Genomic DNA, 19018 nt, shown 5'->3' with positions numbered 1-19018 from the left:
TATGATTAGTGTTAGTGTTGAAATGGATAGAATTGGAGTTGTTTGAATTAGATTGGATTGATTGTTGTTGTTGCTATTATTATTATAGATTATGTGTTAAAAGTGAAAAAATTGTATATGTTAATTTTAAATCTCCATTTGGGCCGTGTTGGGGTTGTTCTAATCTAAAAATGGTGTATTAATTTCGATTAATATTGTGGTTGTTGTTGTCATGGATTATATGATGAGAGAGTGAAGAAATTTGATGGTTAGAGTTGAAATCATTTTTGTTCAATTAGTGGGCTGTTTTGGGTGTGTTATTGTTCTTGTTGATTGGAGGGATTAAGATTTAAAATTTGCATTATGTTGATTGTAAATAATGGGCTGCCTTAATTCAGAAATGATGGAATTAATTATAACTATTGTTGATGTTATTATTGTGGGCTGTTGTAGGAGTTAAAATGATGTTAATGTAATTTTCTTGTACATAAGAAGGTGATGTTGTTAACGTGTGGTTGCTGGTATAGTTCATGAACTTGGATGGAAAAAATGTATTAAGTAATGTATAATGAACGTAGATGGTTCATTTGGCATGTTCGTAGGTGTTCATGAGATTATCGTGCATCTCTTTACGTTGTTAGTTGGGGGGTTATTTTGATATATTGTTGTTGTTCTTCTTGAACTTGGAAGATTAATGATAGTTAAGATGATACGTTGTGTTATATGTTGGTTAGGTTGTTGTAGGGTTGTTTCGATGAAAATGTCAAGATTATGGATCATTAAAGATAAATTGAATAATTAGTAGTCGTATGTGGATGGTTATCAAATGTTATGTGGGCTGTTTGGAGTATTCTTGAATCTCGTCTTGTCTAGTCTTAACATGGCATTTAAACGTGTGATTGAGGATGCTGCTTGGTGATTGTATGGATGGTTGGATGTAAGGAGAGTAAGCATTATGGGGAAGGTATTGTCCAATTTTTTAGAAATAACCTACTAACGATAAAGTACATTTTATGCCTTTCTATATCTTAACCATAGTGCTTCACGTCTTAATATAGGTTGAGAGACTATTGGGCAGCATATACATATTGTGTGCGAATAAATGCTAAAGGTATGTAAAGCTATCCCTTCTTTCTTTTGGCATGTCTTAGATGTAAGTGTTGAATGATATGAGCTTTGGGGTAATTCTGTTCATAAGTTCCTTATATGATTCATAATTTTTATTCACTTATTGATGTTAGAACTCTTGGAATAGTCGAGCTACTACCTCCAATACTTCTATATGATTGGATAGTAAATGATGCATAAAAGTTTTTTTAAAAGGCTCTATAATGAACAATGTCCTTAACTATCATAAGTTGTCTCGTATTTTTTTGATATATGTCTATGACCCCTGAGACTTTATCTATATAGTTCATAATGATAGTTGGAGAGAACTTAACATAACTATCATTTTGATATTCGAGTGTTAGCTTATTTTACTCGTTCTATTGAGTCTCAGATGATAGTTACACATGGTTGCTAAGGATACCCTATTTGTGCATATTAATATTGTATTATCCACCGAGTCCCTTATTAGAAGGTCGGATATGTTATCATGTATGGTTCTACTACATTATTTATTGAGTCCCTCGCTGGAGGGATGGGTACGTGAGATGATGATATAATGATATGATTATGGCACCGAGTCCCATGATGGGCCGGGTACGGTATATATGTACATGATTTTATTCATCAAGTCTCATAATGGGCCGGGTATGACATATGACAATGACATGTATGACTTTATTTATAAAATACAGGTACACTGATTTCTTGATTACCATACTTGTCTCCTAAATCTCTACTTCGGATGTGATCTTCTTTATGGTATTTTATGCTTTATTTACTCAGTACATATGTCGTACTGACCCCCTCTCTTTGGGGGACTGCGTTTCATGCCCGAATGTACAGATACTCATTTTGGGGATCCGTCACCTTAGGATTTCCACTCAGCTATTTTGAAGTGCTTCATTGTCCTGGAGCCTAGACTTTTGGTACCGATCCTTTTGATATATAGATTTATTTATCCAGGGGTACGATGGGGCCCTATCCCATCATATGCTACTGTTAATACTCTTAGAGGTCTGTAGACATATATGTGGGTTGTATATAGATATTGTCCATCTATGTTAACATGACTTATGTTTTGAAGATGTTTTCTATTGTAGTGGCAGCTTTGTCGGCTTGCGTAAATGTATATTTTAGAATGTTGTGCATAGTGGCAGCCTTTTCGGCTTGTGTTTCATGTTATCTGTTGATGTTGTAACTCCTCAAGAGACAGGTTGTGTTAATTTATAAATATGTGACAGTTTTGAGATGACATTCTATTTCCTTAAATTCTATATTATGTGTGGTTTGATTATAGTTAACAGGTGTGCACACAAGTGTCTAGTTCGGGCACTAGTCACGGCCTATGAGATTGGATCGTGACATCCTTAAACCTTTGGTGATTCAAGTATGAAAGAATTGTCCTTATCGCATAAAGAATTCATAGCTTGGGTGAGAACCTCTCACCAACATTCGTTCTTTCACTGAAAAACTCCCATAATCATAGTCATTAGCTTTCCTAAACTTCTAATTGAAGTCCATCACTGTCAAATTATGCTTTAATGAAAATAGAGTAAAACTAGGTAGGTTCAAGTCAATTCAAATTTCAAAATGTATGTAGATGAAATCATCTATAACACTATGAAGTTCATCAATTTAAAACCATGCTTTAAGCAACTCACCATGAATTGCAAGACCCTTTAAGGAGCTAAGTAGAGAAAATACTTGCAAACCATCAATCCATATATTTGAAATCATTTTGTATCAAAATGGACCAATAATCATTAGCTTAATCAGGATTCATGCTATTAAGTAGAAATTAGAATGACCCATAAAAAATCTTACTTGAAATCAAGAGATTTGATTAAAAGGGGGTTTTGGGACTCTATGGGTGGAAGAACTCATAGAGAATGACCCTAAAACCTGAGTCTCTAAAGTTTCTTCTATGACTAAACTTTACGACTCATCAAAAGTTCTATGACTCAACCTATTGAGTAGTAGAAAAGGTACTGAGACCTACTATTTGCAGAACTCAGGTTCTGCAACTACGACTCACTTCTAGAGCTTCTTCACTTCTACGAGTCGTAACTTGACTCATGGACTCACCTCCTGACTTAGCTAAATTTCCAAACTCAGCATCAATCATACGAGTCACTCCTACGACTCGTAGGATTTCCTACAACTCATAGATTGTGTTGTAGACCTTGAACCAATCTATTTTTCCTAAGTTTTCCCTTCATTTTGACTTCTCAACTCTCGAGGTCTTACAATACCATTTTCTATGAGGTGTCTTCTATGGCTCATAAGAGTTCCTATGGTCCTTAGAACAACCCATAGATAACTCAATGATAGTTTTAATGAAGGATAGTTTGGTCTTTTTTTACCCTTTTCAAACCAAAATATTGATGTTTTGAGACTGATTTGAGTCCCTTATTATTACTCTGCCTGCGTTATTCCTCATTAATACTTATAATATTCAATATCAAAGATTAGGGAGGAGAAAAGCTAGGGTTCAAGCATGGGCATTGAGTTCTTCGATTTTCACAAGATCATCATTCTTCCAGGTATGTAAGGCTATTCATAGAGTTGGACTGAGTTCTTCGTCGTGCTCTACATCTTAATTCCATAATTTAAGAGTTCAAGCTTGAGTTTTAATCTAGTGAAATTGAGTTTTTGAGTTAGTTATTTAATCTCTTATTCAGTTCTCTACGTATTTGATTCTATTGCCATTATTTCCATACTGTGAGTTCTTGAATTGTTGTTCACGTTTACATTCACATGAACCCTAGTTGAGTATTTATAATTTTTCTTACTATGCATTATTTTTAGTTGAATTATGATATATTTTCATGATTTTATTATGAAAGGAGTTTCGAGTACATTATATCAATTGAGTTATAAAGTTCTACCTTTTTGAGTTATGCATGATTTTACCAAGTATAAAAGAGTATGAGTACTGAGTATAAATGACATTTTTGAGAAAGAGTTCGAGGAGATACAAGTAGTCCTAATTGTATTTTGATTTTCAAGAAAAGGTATAAGAGTTGAGAAACGAGTTTGAGCATAATAAAGTAAAGTCCAATGAGACTAAATGAGTTATATGTTGAGTATTTTCACTCACTTGAGTATATAAGCATTATATATAATTTTTGAGAGTAGTATTGAGCGCTAATTTGAGAAGAGTTTAGATAACTAAAATCCCATAAACTACGTAGCAGTGTAGGATAGGATCGTGTCGTTAGTTCGGGCGACTCCTCACTTCAATCCCTGATACGAACTTTATTTGGATCCATGAGATGAGTTTGTGTCCCTTACTCTAGCAAGGTATTGAATGACTTTAGCAACGAGATTAGTTCGTAGTATCATCACGAGGCTTATAGTAATGGTTGTCGGTTAGAAAAACTCTTCAAAGAGTAAATATTATTTTTATACTGAGTTGCATTAACTTACTTATATTTTGTAAAGCATTGATTTTTTTTATAATTTCATGCTTTATTTTAAGTTGAGATATTTCAGTATTCATTCCCTTGAGTATTCTTTGAGTACGTTTTCTTTTAACTATTTTACATACCGTACATTTCATGTACTCATGTCTTTTGATTCTGCTTCATTTCATGATACAAATATAGGTGCTACAGATCTTCAACAGGCGCATTGTTGAAGATCATATTCCTCCGACCTTTGGTGAGACCTCCTTGCAATCGAAAGAACTCTTCTAGTCATTTACTTTTTAGTATTTTTTTGGTAGTCGTGGGCCTGTACCGATACTTATTCAGAGTCAGTTTAGAGGCTTCATAGACATAGAAAAAGTTTATAGTTCATTCAGTTTTGTTTTCAGAGATTATGTTTTAAACATCCTGTTATCTATATGTTGAGTATTTAAGGCTAATAATTGAGAAAAAATATTTATATTCTTTTATATTCCCATTGTCTTAAATTGTTGTATTTTGAGTTGAGTCTTCCAATGAGTAGTTACCCAGGCCAGGGGTCCACTTGAGAGCCAACAATAATTTTTGAGTACCAGCTACGTCTAGGGTGTAGACTCGGGGCATGACAATATATGCCATGGTAATAGGGCACAATGGAAGAGAAGGAATGTAATATATCATGGAGGGAGGATGTCAGTTCACTATTTATTAACAGAGATTAGTAGGAACATTTATTTGTTTATTATCACTAGGTATCCTTGGCTAATCCTAAGAGCTGACCTTTCATTTTCAATATCTAGAGGAGTATACTCCAATCCTAGTTACAAAAGTAGTTACTTGGAATTCTCCTAACATGGGGAATTTCGAATGTAATTTTCATGGGGCTTGTAAAGGAACCCATGGGACCTATGTCCAGTGCTTTTTGTGTGATGAATGACAGTGGAGAGTTTGTGTATACTGAGACCAGAACTATAGGGGAAGGTTCAGTACTTGTAGTTGAAGTAATAACAATGAGAATGGGGATGAAATTCCGGCATAACTCATAATTTACTGCCAATTACTTTAGGAAAAAAAATTCATTAACTCTTAAAAAGATTATTGATAGGGCGTGGGAAGTCCCTTGGAACATATCGATGGAGGTGAAGAAAATCAATTTTCTAAGAGAGGCCCCTAATCTGGTAGAGGTGACTCTAAGTTGCGGATTTTTTGCCAATATTGTTTTTTGTTTTGTAGGTACAAGTCACATTAAGTACTCTAATATTGAATAGGTACCAAAAAAGGAAGAACAATCATGCAAATGGAAAAATTACAAATATCAAATTTGCGCACAAGGAAATACCAAAACAAGAGTTATTTAACTAGAGCAGCAAACATTCGAGGAAGACATCACACAAGGCTGACATGATAGAAGAAATAAGGAAATGCTAATCAATGAAGGAATAGCAACATACTAGTTTCTACAGCAGTTTAATTTCATAAATTTGATAAGATTCATCCCTGAACTGGTAGTAGATCCTTTTGGAGCTCAATCTGTTAGCGGTAGATTGATTCAGATCATATGAAGTTATCTTTTGAATAAGAGGATTATGGTATAGCATTACTCACTGATACAATGTTATTCTGGTTCTATGAAGCTATGTTAAAGGAGCCTTTAGCGACCTAGAATCATGACGCTCGTGAGATTTGAAGGGTCCTCAGTAATTTCTACTTAAGCTAGCTTTCTCTTTGAAACATTTGTGACTAGGATCTTGTGATTCCTGTCGTTATTAACCTCTATGTTCCACCAGATAGGAGCTCCTCATCAAATAATATGAGCAAAGTGAAGGGTGGTGTATTTTCCTAATTTCCCTTTCCCCTTTTTTTGACCGATTGATTTTGTTTCTTTTGATTTTTGATTCTGGACTCTTTTGGGCCTGGACCTATTATTTGGTTGTATTTGTTTTCATTTTTTTATTTATAAAATGGCCTACATGACCTGTTTAATTTTTTAAAAAAAATAGAAGTAATACCTAAGCTGCTCCGCCCATCTCTATTAAACGTATTCGAAGTTTTCTTGACATGCAAGTTTCTAAAGAAATTTCATACAAAACTTCTCAAAAATTGCAAATCCTATAAGAAAATTATTAGAGAAGGATGTCAAGTATGTTTTCAATAAGGAATGTCTCAAAGCATTTGAGCATCTGAAGGAAAAACTCATAGTTGCCCTAGTGAATATAACACCTGATTGGTCTAAGCCATTCAGACTAATGTGTGATGCAAGCAGGTTCACTTTGGGAGTTATTCTAGGTCAAAGACGTGAAAACATGTTTCATCTGATTTATTATAATAGCAAAGCACCTAATGGAGCATAAAAAAATTACATAGTGATTGAACAGGAATCATTAGCAGTGGCATATATATGCTATTGAAAAATTCAAATCATACTTGTTGGGTACAAATGTAATTGTCCACTGACCATGTTGCACTTTGATATCTAATGATCGAAAAGAATGCTCAGCCTCGGTTAATTCGGTGGGTGTTATTACTGCAAGAGTTTAATTTTATGGTAAAAGTCTAAGAGTATGTGAAAATCAAGTGGAAGATCAGTTATCTAGATTAGAAGATGTATGTATACACAAGTAAGAGATTGACATTAATGACTCATTCCCAACTGATCAAGTACTAGCAGCATTGCATGATTTGATCTCTTGATTTGCAGACTTTGTGAATTTTCTTGCTAGTGACAAAACGCTTGATAACCTGAACTATCACCAAGAAGAAAGTTTTTATATGAAGTGAATGGCTAAGAGGAGCTTTATTTATTATTTTCTAATTCCTTTATGCTACATCTATTGTGACGCCCGGTAAGGTTTGTATATATTTGCTTCTAGTTTGCTGATAGGTTTTGAATAGTCCTATTCACAAAGGAAATTCTATCAAAAATTGAAAAGTCCTAGAGTTAAACATTTTCTAAGTTATAGACGAATGATCCTGGGGGAAGCATAATATAACATACCCATATATCCCAACATGTGTCCGCCTAAGTTGATGTAAATGAGAAATTTGAACTCGAAAGAATAAGGTTGTATTTGAGCCTAAAAACCTAAGATCTAAGGGGTCATTAGATACAAAGATTACTAAGGCAGGGATTAGTAATGTAGAGGAATTAGTAACCAGGAATTAATAATGAAGGGATTAGTAATGCATGGATTATTTTTTATCAAGTGTTTGATTCATTTCTTTCCACCTATTTTTGTGTTTAGTTTAAAACTCTACAAAAAGCTTCTTCCCAATTATACCCTTGAATTATTATGGGATTTTCTATTTCATACTTTGCCTAATATATTGTATTTGCATCATTTTATTATGAGCGAGTTTTTTTACTTGTATTCTAACCTTTTTTTGGCGTAAGAAAAATGGGGAAAGAATTTATAGCTTTCTTGTCTATGCTATTAACTGTCAGACGATATTATTTTTTTATGGCCTTTTAACTAGATAGGAGAAGAATAATTTTATCACGTGTTTGTTATTTTTCTTTAAAAAATTATAGTTGAAGACAAAAAGTATTGAACCTGACAACAACAATAACATTCTCAATTGAACAACCAACAATATCATACCCAGTTGACTCACAGGCCTTACTGCTACCTTGAGAGTAAGGTTATCTTTGATAGACCCTTGGCTCAAAGAAACAAATTTCAAAGGAGGCCGAAAAAAGAAAATCTTGAATAATACACAAAAACATCAAAAATTTACAAGGCTCATTTGTCTATTAGACTTCCATTGTTCATTTACATATGAATATCTTTATTATTTCTTTTGGTTGTTCCCTTTCGAAGAAGCGCATAAGCACATCAGTATGTATGCAAAATGAAGAGGCACATAATTTGGAAAGCAAGTCACATGTCCCATCCAAATGGTCCATGACCAAACTAACATATTTCCATGCTTTTACTCCATTCATTCACATTTTGGTATGTCCAGAGAAAAGTTGAAGCAAGAATCAAGTACATCTATTTACAAACGCAAACCAAATAAACACATTTACATACATCATTTGAGATTATCACAAGTGATACCACATTTAAGTTTTTCCATAGATTCTAGTTACACAAAAGCTATTATCCTCAGGTCCGTATTACACCAATCATTTTCAATATAGGACATAACTCAAGGTATCGAAAAGTGACACTGCAATCAAACCTTTGAAGGTCTCCACTTAGCAAAACTAGCAAAATGGACTCTCCAATTATCGTGAAGTTTACAGTACTTTAAAGTTTATAATTGATGATCATAATCATCATAGTTCGGTGCTAAAGTTCACCCACGCTTATAAATAATTCCATCTTTTTGACGTCATCACAAAGAACCGTTATTGCTTTGATATGTTGCTCTTTGGAGTACAACTCAAATATAGGGGATTCAATGATGGAAAAAATCTGATCACGAAGATCAGATTGGTCACGATTTCAATTTTGTTAATCAAGGCACCCATTCATTTATCTTGACTATCATAAACTTTTTTTTATATAACCTCCATCACATCCTTAAGAAATGTCTCGAGGATCTTTTTTCTTTTCTTGTATTTTTGTAAGACCCCAAAAGCTGAAAAGTTAGAAAACGAGGAACAAAAGATAAAATACCAGAAAAATATAGCTTTTGGCACCCGGTGATGACCACGAAGGCCATCATGGGAAGTAGTAAGCACCACGGATTGTGGTGAGCCACCATGGTTGTTGTTCTAAAACTCAGTCCTACATGGACGGGACCACGACAAGGGAATACGGGACGTGGTGAACACCACGAGTCGTGGATCCCTCCGTGATGACACCTCCCCTGAGGCCCTCAGGAACTTTCCCAAGGTAGGGACCATGACTCACCACCACGGGTCGTGTTTCCCTTCATGGACCGTGGTGGGTTTCATTGTGTTCTCTCCTACAGACCCTGCTATAAGTCTTGCACCACACCTATGCTTCACGGATCGTGATGACCTCCACGGACCGTGATGACCTCCGTGGAGGAAGTACTAAAACTCCTCCCTACAACCCCTGAGATTTCAAGTTGAAGGAAAGCATCACGAAAACCATCACGGACCGTGGTGAGCATCACAGATCATGATGGGTCCTCCGTGTAGTCCCAATTTCTAGTAAAATGAAGGATAATTTGTTCGTTCCCTTTTTATTAATGAATGTTGACAGTTTTTGGGACAAGATTCATTATGTAATAGTCCTAAATACTCCTAAGTCTATTCTTTTCCCCCATAAACTCTAAGATCACTTTTAATTCTATTCTCCCAAGGTTCTTAAAGATATCTTTAACTTCTTTAAATTTTAGGCTAGGGTTTCTTCAAGAACAAGTGTCGTTTCTCAATTTCAAGATCAATTTCATTCAAGGTATATGGGGATTGATCCATGGGTTCTTTTCACCCATGGAGTCCCAAGGTTTTTACTCAAAATCTCATTAATTTCAATTGGACTTTAACCCTAATTTGATGAACTGCATTGGGTTATTTCAATTATGCTTTTATTTGTTATCAACAATCATTATAAGTATATTTTTACATGAATTGCATGATTTTAAGTTGAATTTTGAATAACCATGCATGAAGTTATTTTCAATGATGAGTTACATGGAGTATGATTATGAAGCTCAATGATTTTAAAGTATTTTCATGGTTTTCAATCAAATTGACTATGTACTCAAGTTTTACCCTAAATTAAAGTATGAACTATGATTATGGATTATGATTATGATCAAGATATGAATTTCATGTAAGTTATAAAGAGAGGTGACTTAGCAACCTAATGATATGAATTATGCAAGTATGATACTGTGATGTTGAAGGCTTATACTGACATTGTGAGTATGACATGAAAATAAGTTAATTTATGAATTATGAAATTTATGAACAAGTTTATGATATATGTTAAGCATGATTATGTAAGACCCAGAAGTTGAAAATCAAAACGAAGGAGCAAACTAATGAAAATAGACTGAATGGGCTTCTACGACTCAACCTATGAGTCATAGGACTGACTCGTAGAAGGGGAGTTGATGTTGAAAATATGACCAAGTGAGGGGGAAAATTACAAGTCGAGGTTATGACTCATAGAAGTTTAGATGAGTCGTAGCAATGACTTTTCGAAGAACTTCAAAGGCCTAGACTTGTATGGTTCTCAAACCCTATGGGATGATTGGGTATTAAGATCTGTAGACAAAATGAAGACTCGTAGAAATGAGTTGTAAAAGAAGTTCAGAGACTCAGTCCTCAGGGTATCTCAGACCCTGCAGGATGAATCCCTTTTACGACTCGTAGAAATGAGTCATAGAGAAACTTATGAGGGTCAATCCTATGGGTCTTTCTCAAACCTTGCAGAACGAGTCCTCTCTAAGACTCGTAAAAACTCCTACAAGTCGTAAGGACCAGTCGTAGGGTCAATTCTGGCCAATTTTTAAAGGGGCCTTTTTATGATTTCCCACATTTTAACATTAAAGTAAAGTCATTTTGGGGATTGAATCTAACCTATCTAAGGAACCTAAGCTATCATAAACCCCTCATTCTCACACTTAGTCCCAAATTCACAAAACACTCATCCTAAGGTCTCCTTCATCTTAAGAAAAAGCTAGGGTTCCACCTCAAGGTCTTCTAGTCTCCATTTTAAACTTGCATTAGGGATTTATTCCACAAGGTATGTAGGTCTTATTCATGGGTTCTTCCACCTATGTAGCTCAACTATTTTTCAACTTACTAGTTCAATATCAAATGCCAAATGTTATGGTTTTCATACAATGTTTCCAAATATACAGATTATTGAATATTTGAAGTTTATTTACCTATTTTAGCTCATATTGGTTCTAGATTTCAAGAAATGGCTGATATATTAAAGATCCTTATTTGAAGGCATGAATGAATTTTAAAGTGAATTGATGGGTTGTTTTAAGTATGTTTTAATTGATTGCATTCTACTACTCTCATGCATGTTATCATTGATTTTAAGGATTTGAAAGTTGGATTGAATAGAACCCACCAAGTTTTACTATGTTTTCAATAAATTTTGAATTGAAAGCTTTTGATTGCAAATGAATGTTTATGAAAGAAATGTCTACGATAAAAGGAGTCTTATTAAATGAAAGAATGATTATGAAATGATGGATTCTACTTCTAAAAGGCAAATTCTCACTTGTATGAATCAAACAAAGGTTTTCAATGAGCTATTCTAGCGAATGATGTTTTGATGATCTAAAGCTATGTGAACGATTTTGTTTTTATGTTATATTAAACTATTCCATGGGATTGACATAAAACCGAATAGGGCATTGAGGTGTGATTCGGTAAAGGAATCCTAGTACCAACCCCTTGTCTCATTAACTATGTGCCAACATAGGAGCCCTTGTAGGCTTAGGCTAGTAGATCAACAAATAGCCCTAAATGTTAAAGGAATGATTGAAGTTGATGGAGCTCTACCTAGAAAGTAGTCTCTCTGTGCCAACATAGGGGGTTATGTTAGATTCTATGTAATAGCTCACATGGTCTTAAATGTCGTTTATGGTCATTTTCCCACATAAATGAACATTTCTAATGTTTTCATATGGATTGCTTATACATGTATCTACTTATGTACTTGACATTATAATGCTTTAATATTTTCATTGAATTTCATGCCTACATACTTAGCACATTCAAAGTACTAACGCATACTTTCTTGCCTACATGATATCACCATATAGGGACTAGCGTTGCTCCACATGGCTGGTTGAATTTGTTGAAGGCTACTATTTTGGTAAGTTCCCATGTTTCGGGAATAACATTCCTTTCCTTTTCAAGCTTATAATACATAAAGAATTTTGAACACATTTCATTATACTTATTTCTATTTGATGGAGTGTGAGCTAGGGACATGTTTTAGACCCCGCTAAATCTTCTAGTAGAGGTATGTTTGGACATAAATGTATGACAGTTTGAAGTCGATAACAAATCTAATTCTATGATGTTCTACCTTAGACCCGTCTCCCTTTCTATTTTCCCTTATTGTTTATTATCATCACCTATAAAAGGCTAAATGAATGTTAAGAGGCTTGGGTAAGGTACCTTCGAGTTCCTTATTTTTTGTGTCATATCTTGGGCCTAGGCTTGGTTTATGACAAACTTAGTACCAGAGCTGAAGGTTTTGAATGGTCTCAGAATACAACATACCATGTTGAATAGGGTCTTGTTCATGGTTGTGAAGCGCGCTACAACTATGAATTGGAGACTATAGGACATTTAGGAAAGTTTTCCCTTCTTTCATGATTTATGTCGTGCCCTAGAGTTCTCCTAAGATTTTCTCTAACTAACAAACCATTTTATGTCTTCTAGATCATGCCTCTAATAAGGGTACACCAAGATCAAGGATTGATGATGAGGACCAAGCTCCTCCGGTTCCCGAAGATCCATATCATGAAGAATGAGTTACACATGCGGAATTTTAAAACATCATCACTTTGTTTGCCCAAGCCATAGCCAACCAAACTAATTAAGGCATTATTCCTCCTCTTCCTCAAGTGCTTACTCCATCTTCTAGGATCCAGGACTTCAAAAGGATGAATCCACCCGAGTTTGATGGTTCCAAGATAGGTGAGGACCCTATGGAGTTCATTGAGGAAGTCTATTAGATTGTGGCTATCATGGGTATACATCCACATGAGAAGGACGAGATAGTGTCCTATCAACTCAAAGGCATGACAAGGGTTTGGTATGAATAATGGGTTGTTGAGAGGGCTGAAGATATGGTACCCATAGAATGGGAATAGTTCAAGTGTGCCTTCCTAGGCAGCTTCTTTCCTTTGGAGCTAAAGAAGGCAAGAATCCAAGAGTTCATTAACCTTCGCCAAAGGAGCATGAGTGTCAGGGAGTATGCCCTCAAGTTTACCAAATTGTCTAAGAATGCTCCTTTTATGGTCTCCGATCTATGGGCAAGGATGAGAGACTTAATTTTCAGTATTTCTAGTTTGGTGTCCAAAGAATGCAAAACTATTATATTGGTTAAAGAGATAGACATCTCACAACTCATGACATATGCAGAACAAATTAAGGAAGAGAAGTTAAGGGAGAGGTCAAGAGGGTTCAAGAAGTCTAGAGTTGATGGTGGAGGGTTCAATCAAAGGTACGGTTATAATGGTAGTGAAAAGGGCTAAGGTGGGCAGTGATTTGTGGATCAAGGTTCCACCAATGCTCCTCCTCCAAGGTTAAACAAGGACAAGGGTGCTAATTCGATGGTTCCAAGGGAGAATATTGGTGCTTAAGCTTTCCCTGCTTGCAAGAAGTATGGAAGGACTCACAAAGGGGAATACTTAGCCAGCTCCAATGCATGCTTCAAGTGTGGTAAGCTAGGTCACTAAGCTAGAGATTGTAGAGGTGGTGGTGGTAGGCCTCAAGTTCAAGTTGTTAATGTTCAACAAGCTCAAGGAAGTGGCCAATGCACCAACCGTTTTTATGCCTTGCATGGGAGACAAGAGGTTAAGAAAGCACCCAATGTTATTACTAGTATGTTAAAGGTCTTTGCTTTTGATATGTATGCATTATTACATATGGGTGCTAATTTGTCATTTGTTACTCCATTTCTTTTTAATAGGTTTGACGTGTTACCTGATATGTTGTTAGAACCCTACTTGGTATCTACCTCCGTTGGTGAATTGGTTGTTTCTAGGAACGTCTCTAGGGGTTGTCCCATTTCTATCTTGCATAAAGTTGTTCCTTGTGATTCATTCAGCTTGACATGGTAGATTTTGACGTTATTTTTGGGATGGATTAGTTGCATGCATCTTATGCTTCTACATATTGTACAACTCATAGAGTCAAGTTTCAATTCCTAAATGAGTCTATTCTTGAATAGAAGGGTCATGATTCGGTAGTGAAAGGTAGGTTCATTTCTTATCTTAAGGCCTAAAATTTGATTTCTAAGGGTTGCATCTACCACATTATGAGGGATAGGGATAAGTTTCTCGATGACCTCTCTAGTGTCCTTCCTGAAAGGAAAATTTATTTTTGTATTGATCTCCTCCCCGATACCCAATCTATATCTATTCTTCCTTACCGAATGGCCCTGGCAGAATTAAAGGAGTTGAAGGAACAATTAAATGACTTGTTTGAGAATGGATTCAAAAGGACAAGTATTTCACCATGGGGTACTCTGTGTTGTTTGTGTGGAAGAAGGATTGGTCGCTTTGGATGTGACAATTGAACAAGGTGACTATCAAGAACAAGTATCTAATCCCTAGAATAGATGATTTGTTTGATCAATTGCAAGGGACAAGTTATTTCTCAAAAATTAATTTCCAATTCGGCTATCATCAACTAAGGATAAAGGAGTGTGATAATCCTAAGATGGCATTTTGAACAAGGTATGGTCACTTTGAGTTCTTAGTTTTGTCATTTGGATTGACCAATGCGCCGATAGTGTTTATGGATCTAATGAATAGGGTGTTTAAACCCTACCTTGATATATTTGTGATGGTATTCATTGATGACATCTTAGTTTATTCTCGGGGCGAGGAAGAACATAAGGATCACTTGAGAGTTATTCTTCAAACCTTGAGAGATAGGCAATTGTTTGCCAAGTTTAGAAAATGTGAATTTTAGTTGAAAGAGGTAGCATTTCTTGGTCACATAGTGTCCGGTGATGGGATCAAGGTTGATCCTAAGAAAATGGAGGCGGTAAGAAATTAGCCTACACAATTGTCTCTTTCGAACATTAGGAGCTTTTTGGGTCTAGGCGGGTATTATAGAAGATTTGTTGAAGGGTTCGCTTATATTTCATATCCTATGATAAAGCTGACCCAAAAGAAGGCAAAGTTCCTATGGACGGATGAGTTTGAGAAGAGTTTCAAAACATTAAAAGATCGACTCACCTCCGCTCCTATTTTGACTTTGTCGAAAGGCTTAGAAGGGTTCCTATGTATTGTGATGATTCAAGGGTTGTTTGGGTTGTGTCTTGATGCAAAATGGTAAGGTTATAGTTTATTTTTCTAGGCAATTGAAGGTGCATGAGTATAACTACCCTACCCATGATCTTGAGTTAGCGGCCATGGTTTTTGCTTTAAAGATTTTTCGTCATTACCTCTATGGGGTACATGTGGATGTATTCACCAATCACAAAAGTCTCCAATATCTATTCACCCAAAAGGACCTTAATTTAAGGCAAATGAGGTGTCTTAAACTTCTCAAGGACTATGATATAAGTGTGAACTATCATCCGAGTAAAGCCTGTTTGGTTGCCGATGCACTTAATAAGGTGTCTATGGGGAGTGTGGATCATATTGATGAAGGGAAGAGGGATTTTGTGAAGGATGTTCATCTGTTGGCTAGATTAGGGGTAAAGTTTAGTGGTTCTAATGATGGTGGTATGTTTGTTCATAAAAAGTCTAAATCATCTTTGATGGTGCATAACAAGTCAAAAGAATACCTTGATCCGACATTTGTAGAGTTAAAGAAGTTGGTGAAAGAAAAGAAAGTAGAAGTCTTTCCACAAGGGGGAGATGGGGTGCTTTTCTACCAAGGTTGGTTATGTGTTTCGAATGTGGATGGGATAAGGGGTTTGATCTTGAAATAGGGTCACAATTCTTCATACTCTATTCATCTCGATTTGACAAAAATATATCGAGACTTAAAGAAGCTTTATTTATGGATTTGAAAAGACATAGCAAGGTTCGTGGTTGAATGTCTAAATTGCCAATAAGTTATGGCCGAACATCAAAGGCCGGGTGGCCTAACACAAGAAGTTGAAATTCCCACTTGGATTTAGGGACCTCATTTCAAATATATCATATGCAATGGCTAAGGGAAAACACAAAAAAAACTTTTTACCGGATGGGCTAATTTTCCAATAGGTCCAACAAACTCATGTAACTCTCTCAACTCCACTAGTGCATAGGATATGAAGGAATCAACATGGGCTGCATGTCTGGTATAAAATTAATAACAAAATATATTTGTCTTATAAATGGTAGTCATGGATACTGATATAGTCCACGTAAAGCATATTCAACAAATTCACTCACTACAGAAAAAGTGCAGAACTTTACAACTAAAAACATTAGGAAGATAGTGTAAAAAGATTATAATAACTTTAATAAAGTATTAATTACCTTTAGAAATTCATCCCAAAATCTGGGATCATCAACTATTATAGCTCCATCACTGTATTGAAATCCCAATCCACTTCGACTCTTTAGCGTAGTTATACTCGCATAACATTTCTTCCAATATCTTATTTTAGATCATGAACATGGTTAACCATTCAATCCACTATTATGATGATGTTTACATAAATAGGATTCCAACTCCTTTAGGTATCCTGGCCTAAAGGTTCCATTATCACCTCTTCAACCATTAACATATAACTCTTTTATTCCATCTTTAAGAGTCTATTCTTCTACTGCAGTCCATGTCCTTAGAGTTGAAGGAGTTGAATTATTTGATCTTTTTGATGTGTGTGAATATGTTTACTGCTCATTTTGTCTTTATATTCTTGTGGAATAGATTATAAACAAACAGGAAGAAGATTATATTAATAGTAATATTAAATAGTTAAACAAATCTATAACCTTGTCATGGGGTAAGAATAGATTCTGGAAACACTAGATATAAAAAATAAAATGCAGGAGATAGAACATACAAAATTAATGATCTAGTTTTGCAGTAGATGTAACCAACAAATAATTTTGTCAAAGATGGATATCCCTTTTAAGTGAATCGTGACCTTTTTTGTAAAGTTAATTTACACTAACAAATGAAATGTAAAGGATAACTTGTATCATTGAGTTCACTTACTATACAAACAAAATTGACGTAGGTCCTCGTTTGAACTTAAGGGAACAACACAATTTTGTAGCCCAAGAAAAGAACACATTATTGTAAATAGGACTTGAAAACACATTATTGTAAATAGGACTTGAAAACATACTTCATATCTTAATATGAATTAAAAAACATATTTCGATCATATTATGTGGATATATTGTCTATGATACAAATAATCTGTGAAAAGGTAAAGTCCAAAGATTGTTTCCATCCCTCTCGGGAAAGATGTCAACTATCACTCCCTTCTAATCAAGCACTACATGTACAATGAGTGCATCTGGGTTGCTATATCTTTATATGTAAACGTTATCAATTTTTCCCTTTCTGTAACCATATTGAGGGATGCTGACAATCAAAAATAGGAAAAGAGATACTAATTTTTGTCTCTCTATGTGCTTACTTATCATTTAGTTTCTTTTCCTCTATACAATTTCAAAATTATAATCTAAATTAGTGTTGCAGGGGTTCTTTTAGTGTCGGATAATGGACCAACAAGTTTAATGGGCTTAAAGGAGGAAGTTCAAAGAGATATTTCTCAAACATCTTTTGTTATTAATAGTGGCTCTAAAGATAGAAATTATGAAGTGCTAGAGATACTCAAACAAATGAACTCTTCCGGTCTTTTGACTAGTTTGGTTACTTTCCTCCCTTTTGCTGCTACTAATAGATCATGGTAAATTATCTTTGAAGTTAATAGGAGAAGTGAAGGGATTGAAAATATCTATGTTGGAACTAGACTTAAAAATGATATTTCTGGAGCAAGAGTTAGTATGTTATACTCTGTCAGACCTAATATTTTTTATGTTGTTGGTTCATTTTATGCTCAACTAGCTTGTCTAGAGTCATTTTTGCACCTTTGACTTGGAGATGAAGTCTTTTTTGGGGGATCTAATCCTTTCTATTTAGAGAATGAATAATTCATTTGGATCGTAATTCATAATTTAGTAAGCCTAAGATATGCAGTATAGATGTTCTCTTGTAGTGAATTGGAAATTATTTCCAGAGGTGATCTTTTATCCTTCTTATGCAACTTTTTCTATTTCATTCCTAGAACACACTAATGACTCAACATATTTCTTACTGATAATAAGCAATCTAAATTTTCCTGCATAAATTTTAGTAGCCATAGTTCTTCAAGAAAGCATAATTAAAAAATATACAAAAAATCAAAAAATTGATAATAACATATTCTAAAAGCTTTAAGTACAAAAAGGAATCCAAACTCCCAATTAACTAGTATGAGATCACTGAAACAGAAGAGAGATTCTAACTTCTGATAAAAATTTTACCTTAAAAGCTCAAACTAGCTTAACTCATCATAAAAAATAAAAATAATGCGTCATCACTGATTAGATTTTGCATCCCACATTGATTGAGCCAACTCATCACTCCAAGTGGTCCACTCTTCAGACGACTCAACAACATCAGCATTTTCAGGTTGATTCTCTACTTGTTCTTCCATATCCATGTCTAAAGGATCCAAATCCATCTCTCTATTGATAAGGTTGTGAATCAAACACTAAGTAGTTATTATCCTGTTATAAACTTTAACAGAGTAACACGAAGAGCTCCTAAGAATTCCCAACACCCTTTCAAGAGACCAAACGCCCTTTCAATACCATTACAAGCCCTAGATTGTTTCATATTAAAAAGTTCTTTTCGACATCGAGGTGGGGGGTTGTCACCTTGCCAATTCCTTAACCAA

The 19018-nt window shown here is 35.0% G+C and overlaps 1 protein-coding gene and 1 non-coding gene across 5 annotated transcripts in view; both read right to left on the bottom strand.

Moving 5' to 3' along the window:
• Positions 1-19018, bottom strand: part of LOC129880536 (uncharacterized) — a 99791-nt gene that overhangs the window by 79329 nt on the left and 1444 nt on the right. For 3 of the 4 annotated variants that reach the window (XM_055954615.1, XM_055954616.1, XM_055954617.1), the window contains exon 2: positions 6952-7020. The exons of the other annotated variant lie outside the window; for it this stretch is intronic. In XM_055954615.1, coding sequence (XP_055810590.1) covers positions 6952-6954 — 3 coding nt within the window. In that variant the 5' untranslated portion in view covers positions 6955-7020. The remainder of the gene's footprint in view (positions 1-6951; positions 7021-19018) is intronic. 4 annotated transcript variants of the gene reach the window in all.
• LOC129881194 (U6atac minor spliceosomal RNA) lies at positions 17438-17568 on the bottom strand. The gene has a single exon (XR_008765528.1). It is a non-coding gene; the product is annotated as a U6atac minor spliceosomal RNA (small nuclear RNA).

This window comes from Solanum dulcamara, chromosome 2 (genome assembly GCF_947179165.1).
Source record: "Solanum dulcamara chromosome 2, daSolDulc1.2, whole genome shotgun sequence".
Classification (NCBI taxonomy): Eukaryota; Viridiplantae; Streptophyta; class Magnoliopsida; order Solanales; family Solanaceae; genus Solanum; species Solanum dulcamara.
The sequence above is the reverse complement of the archived record's forward strand: the minus strand, read 5'-3'. Positions and strand labels throughout refer to the sequence as shown.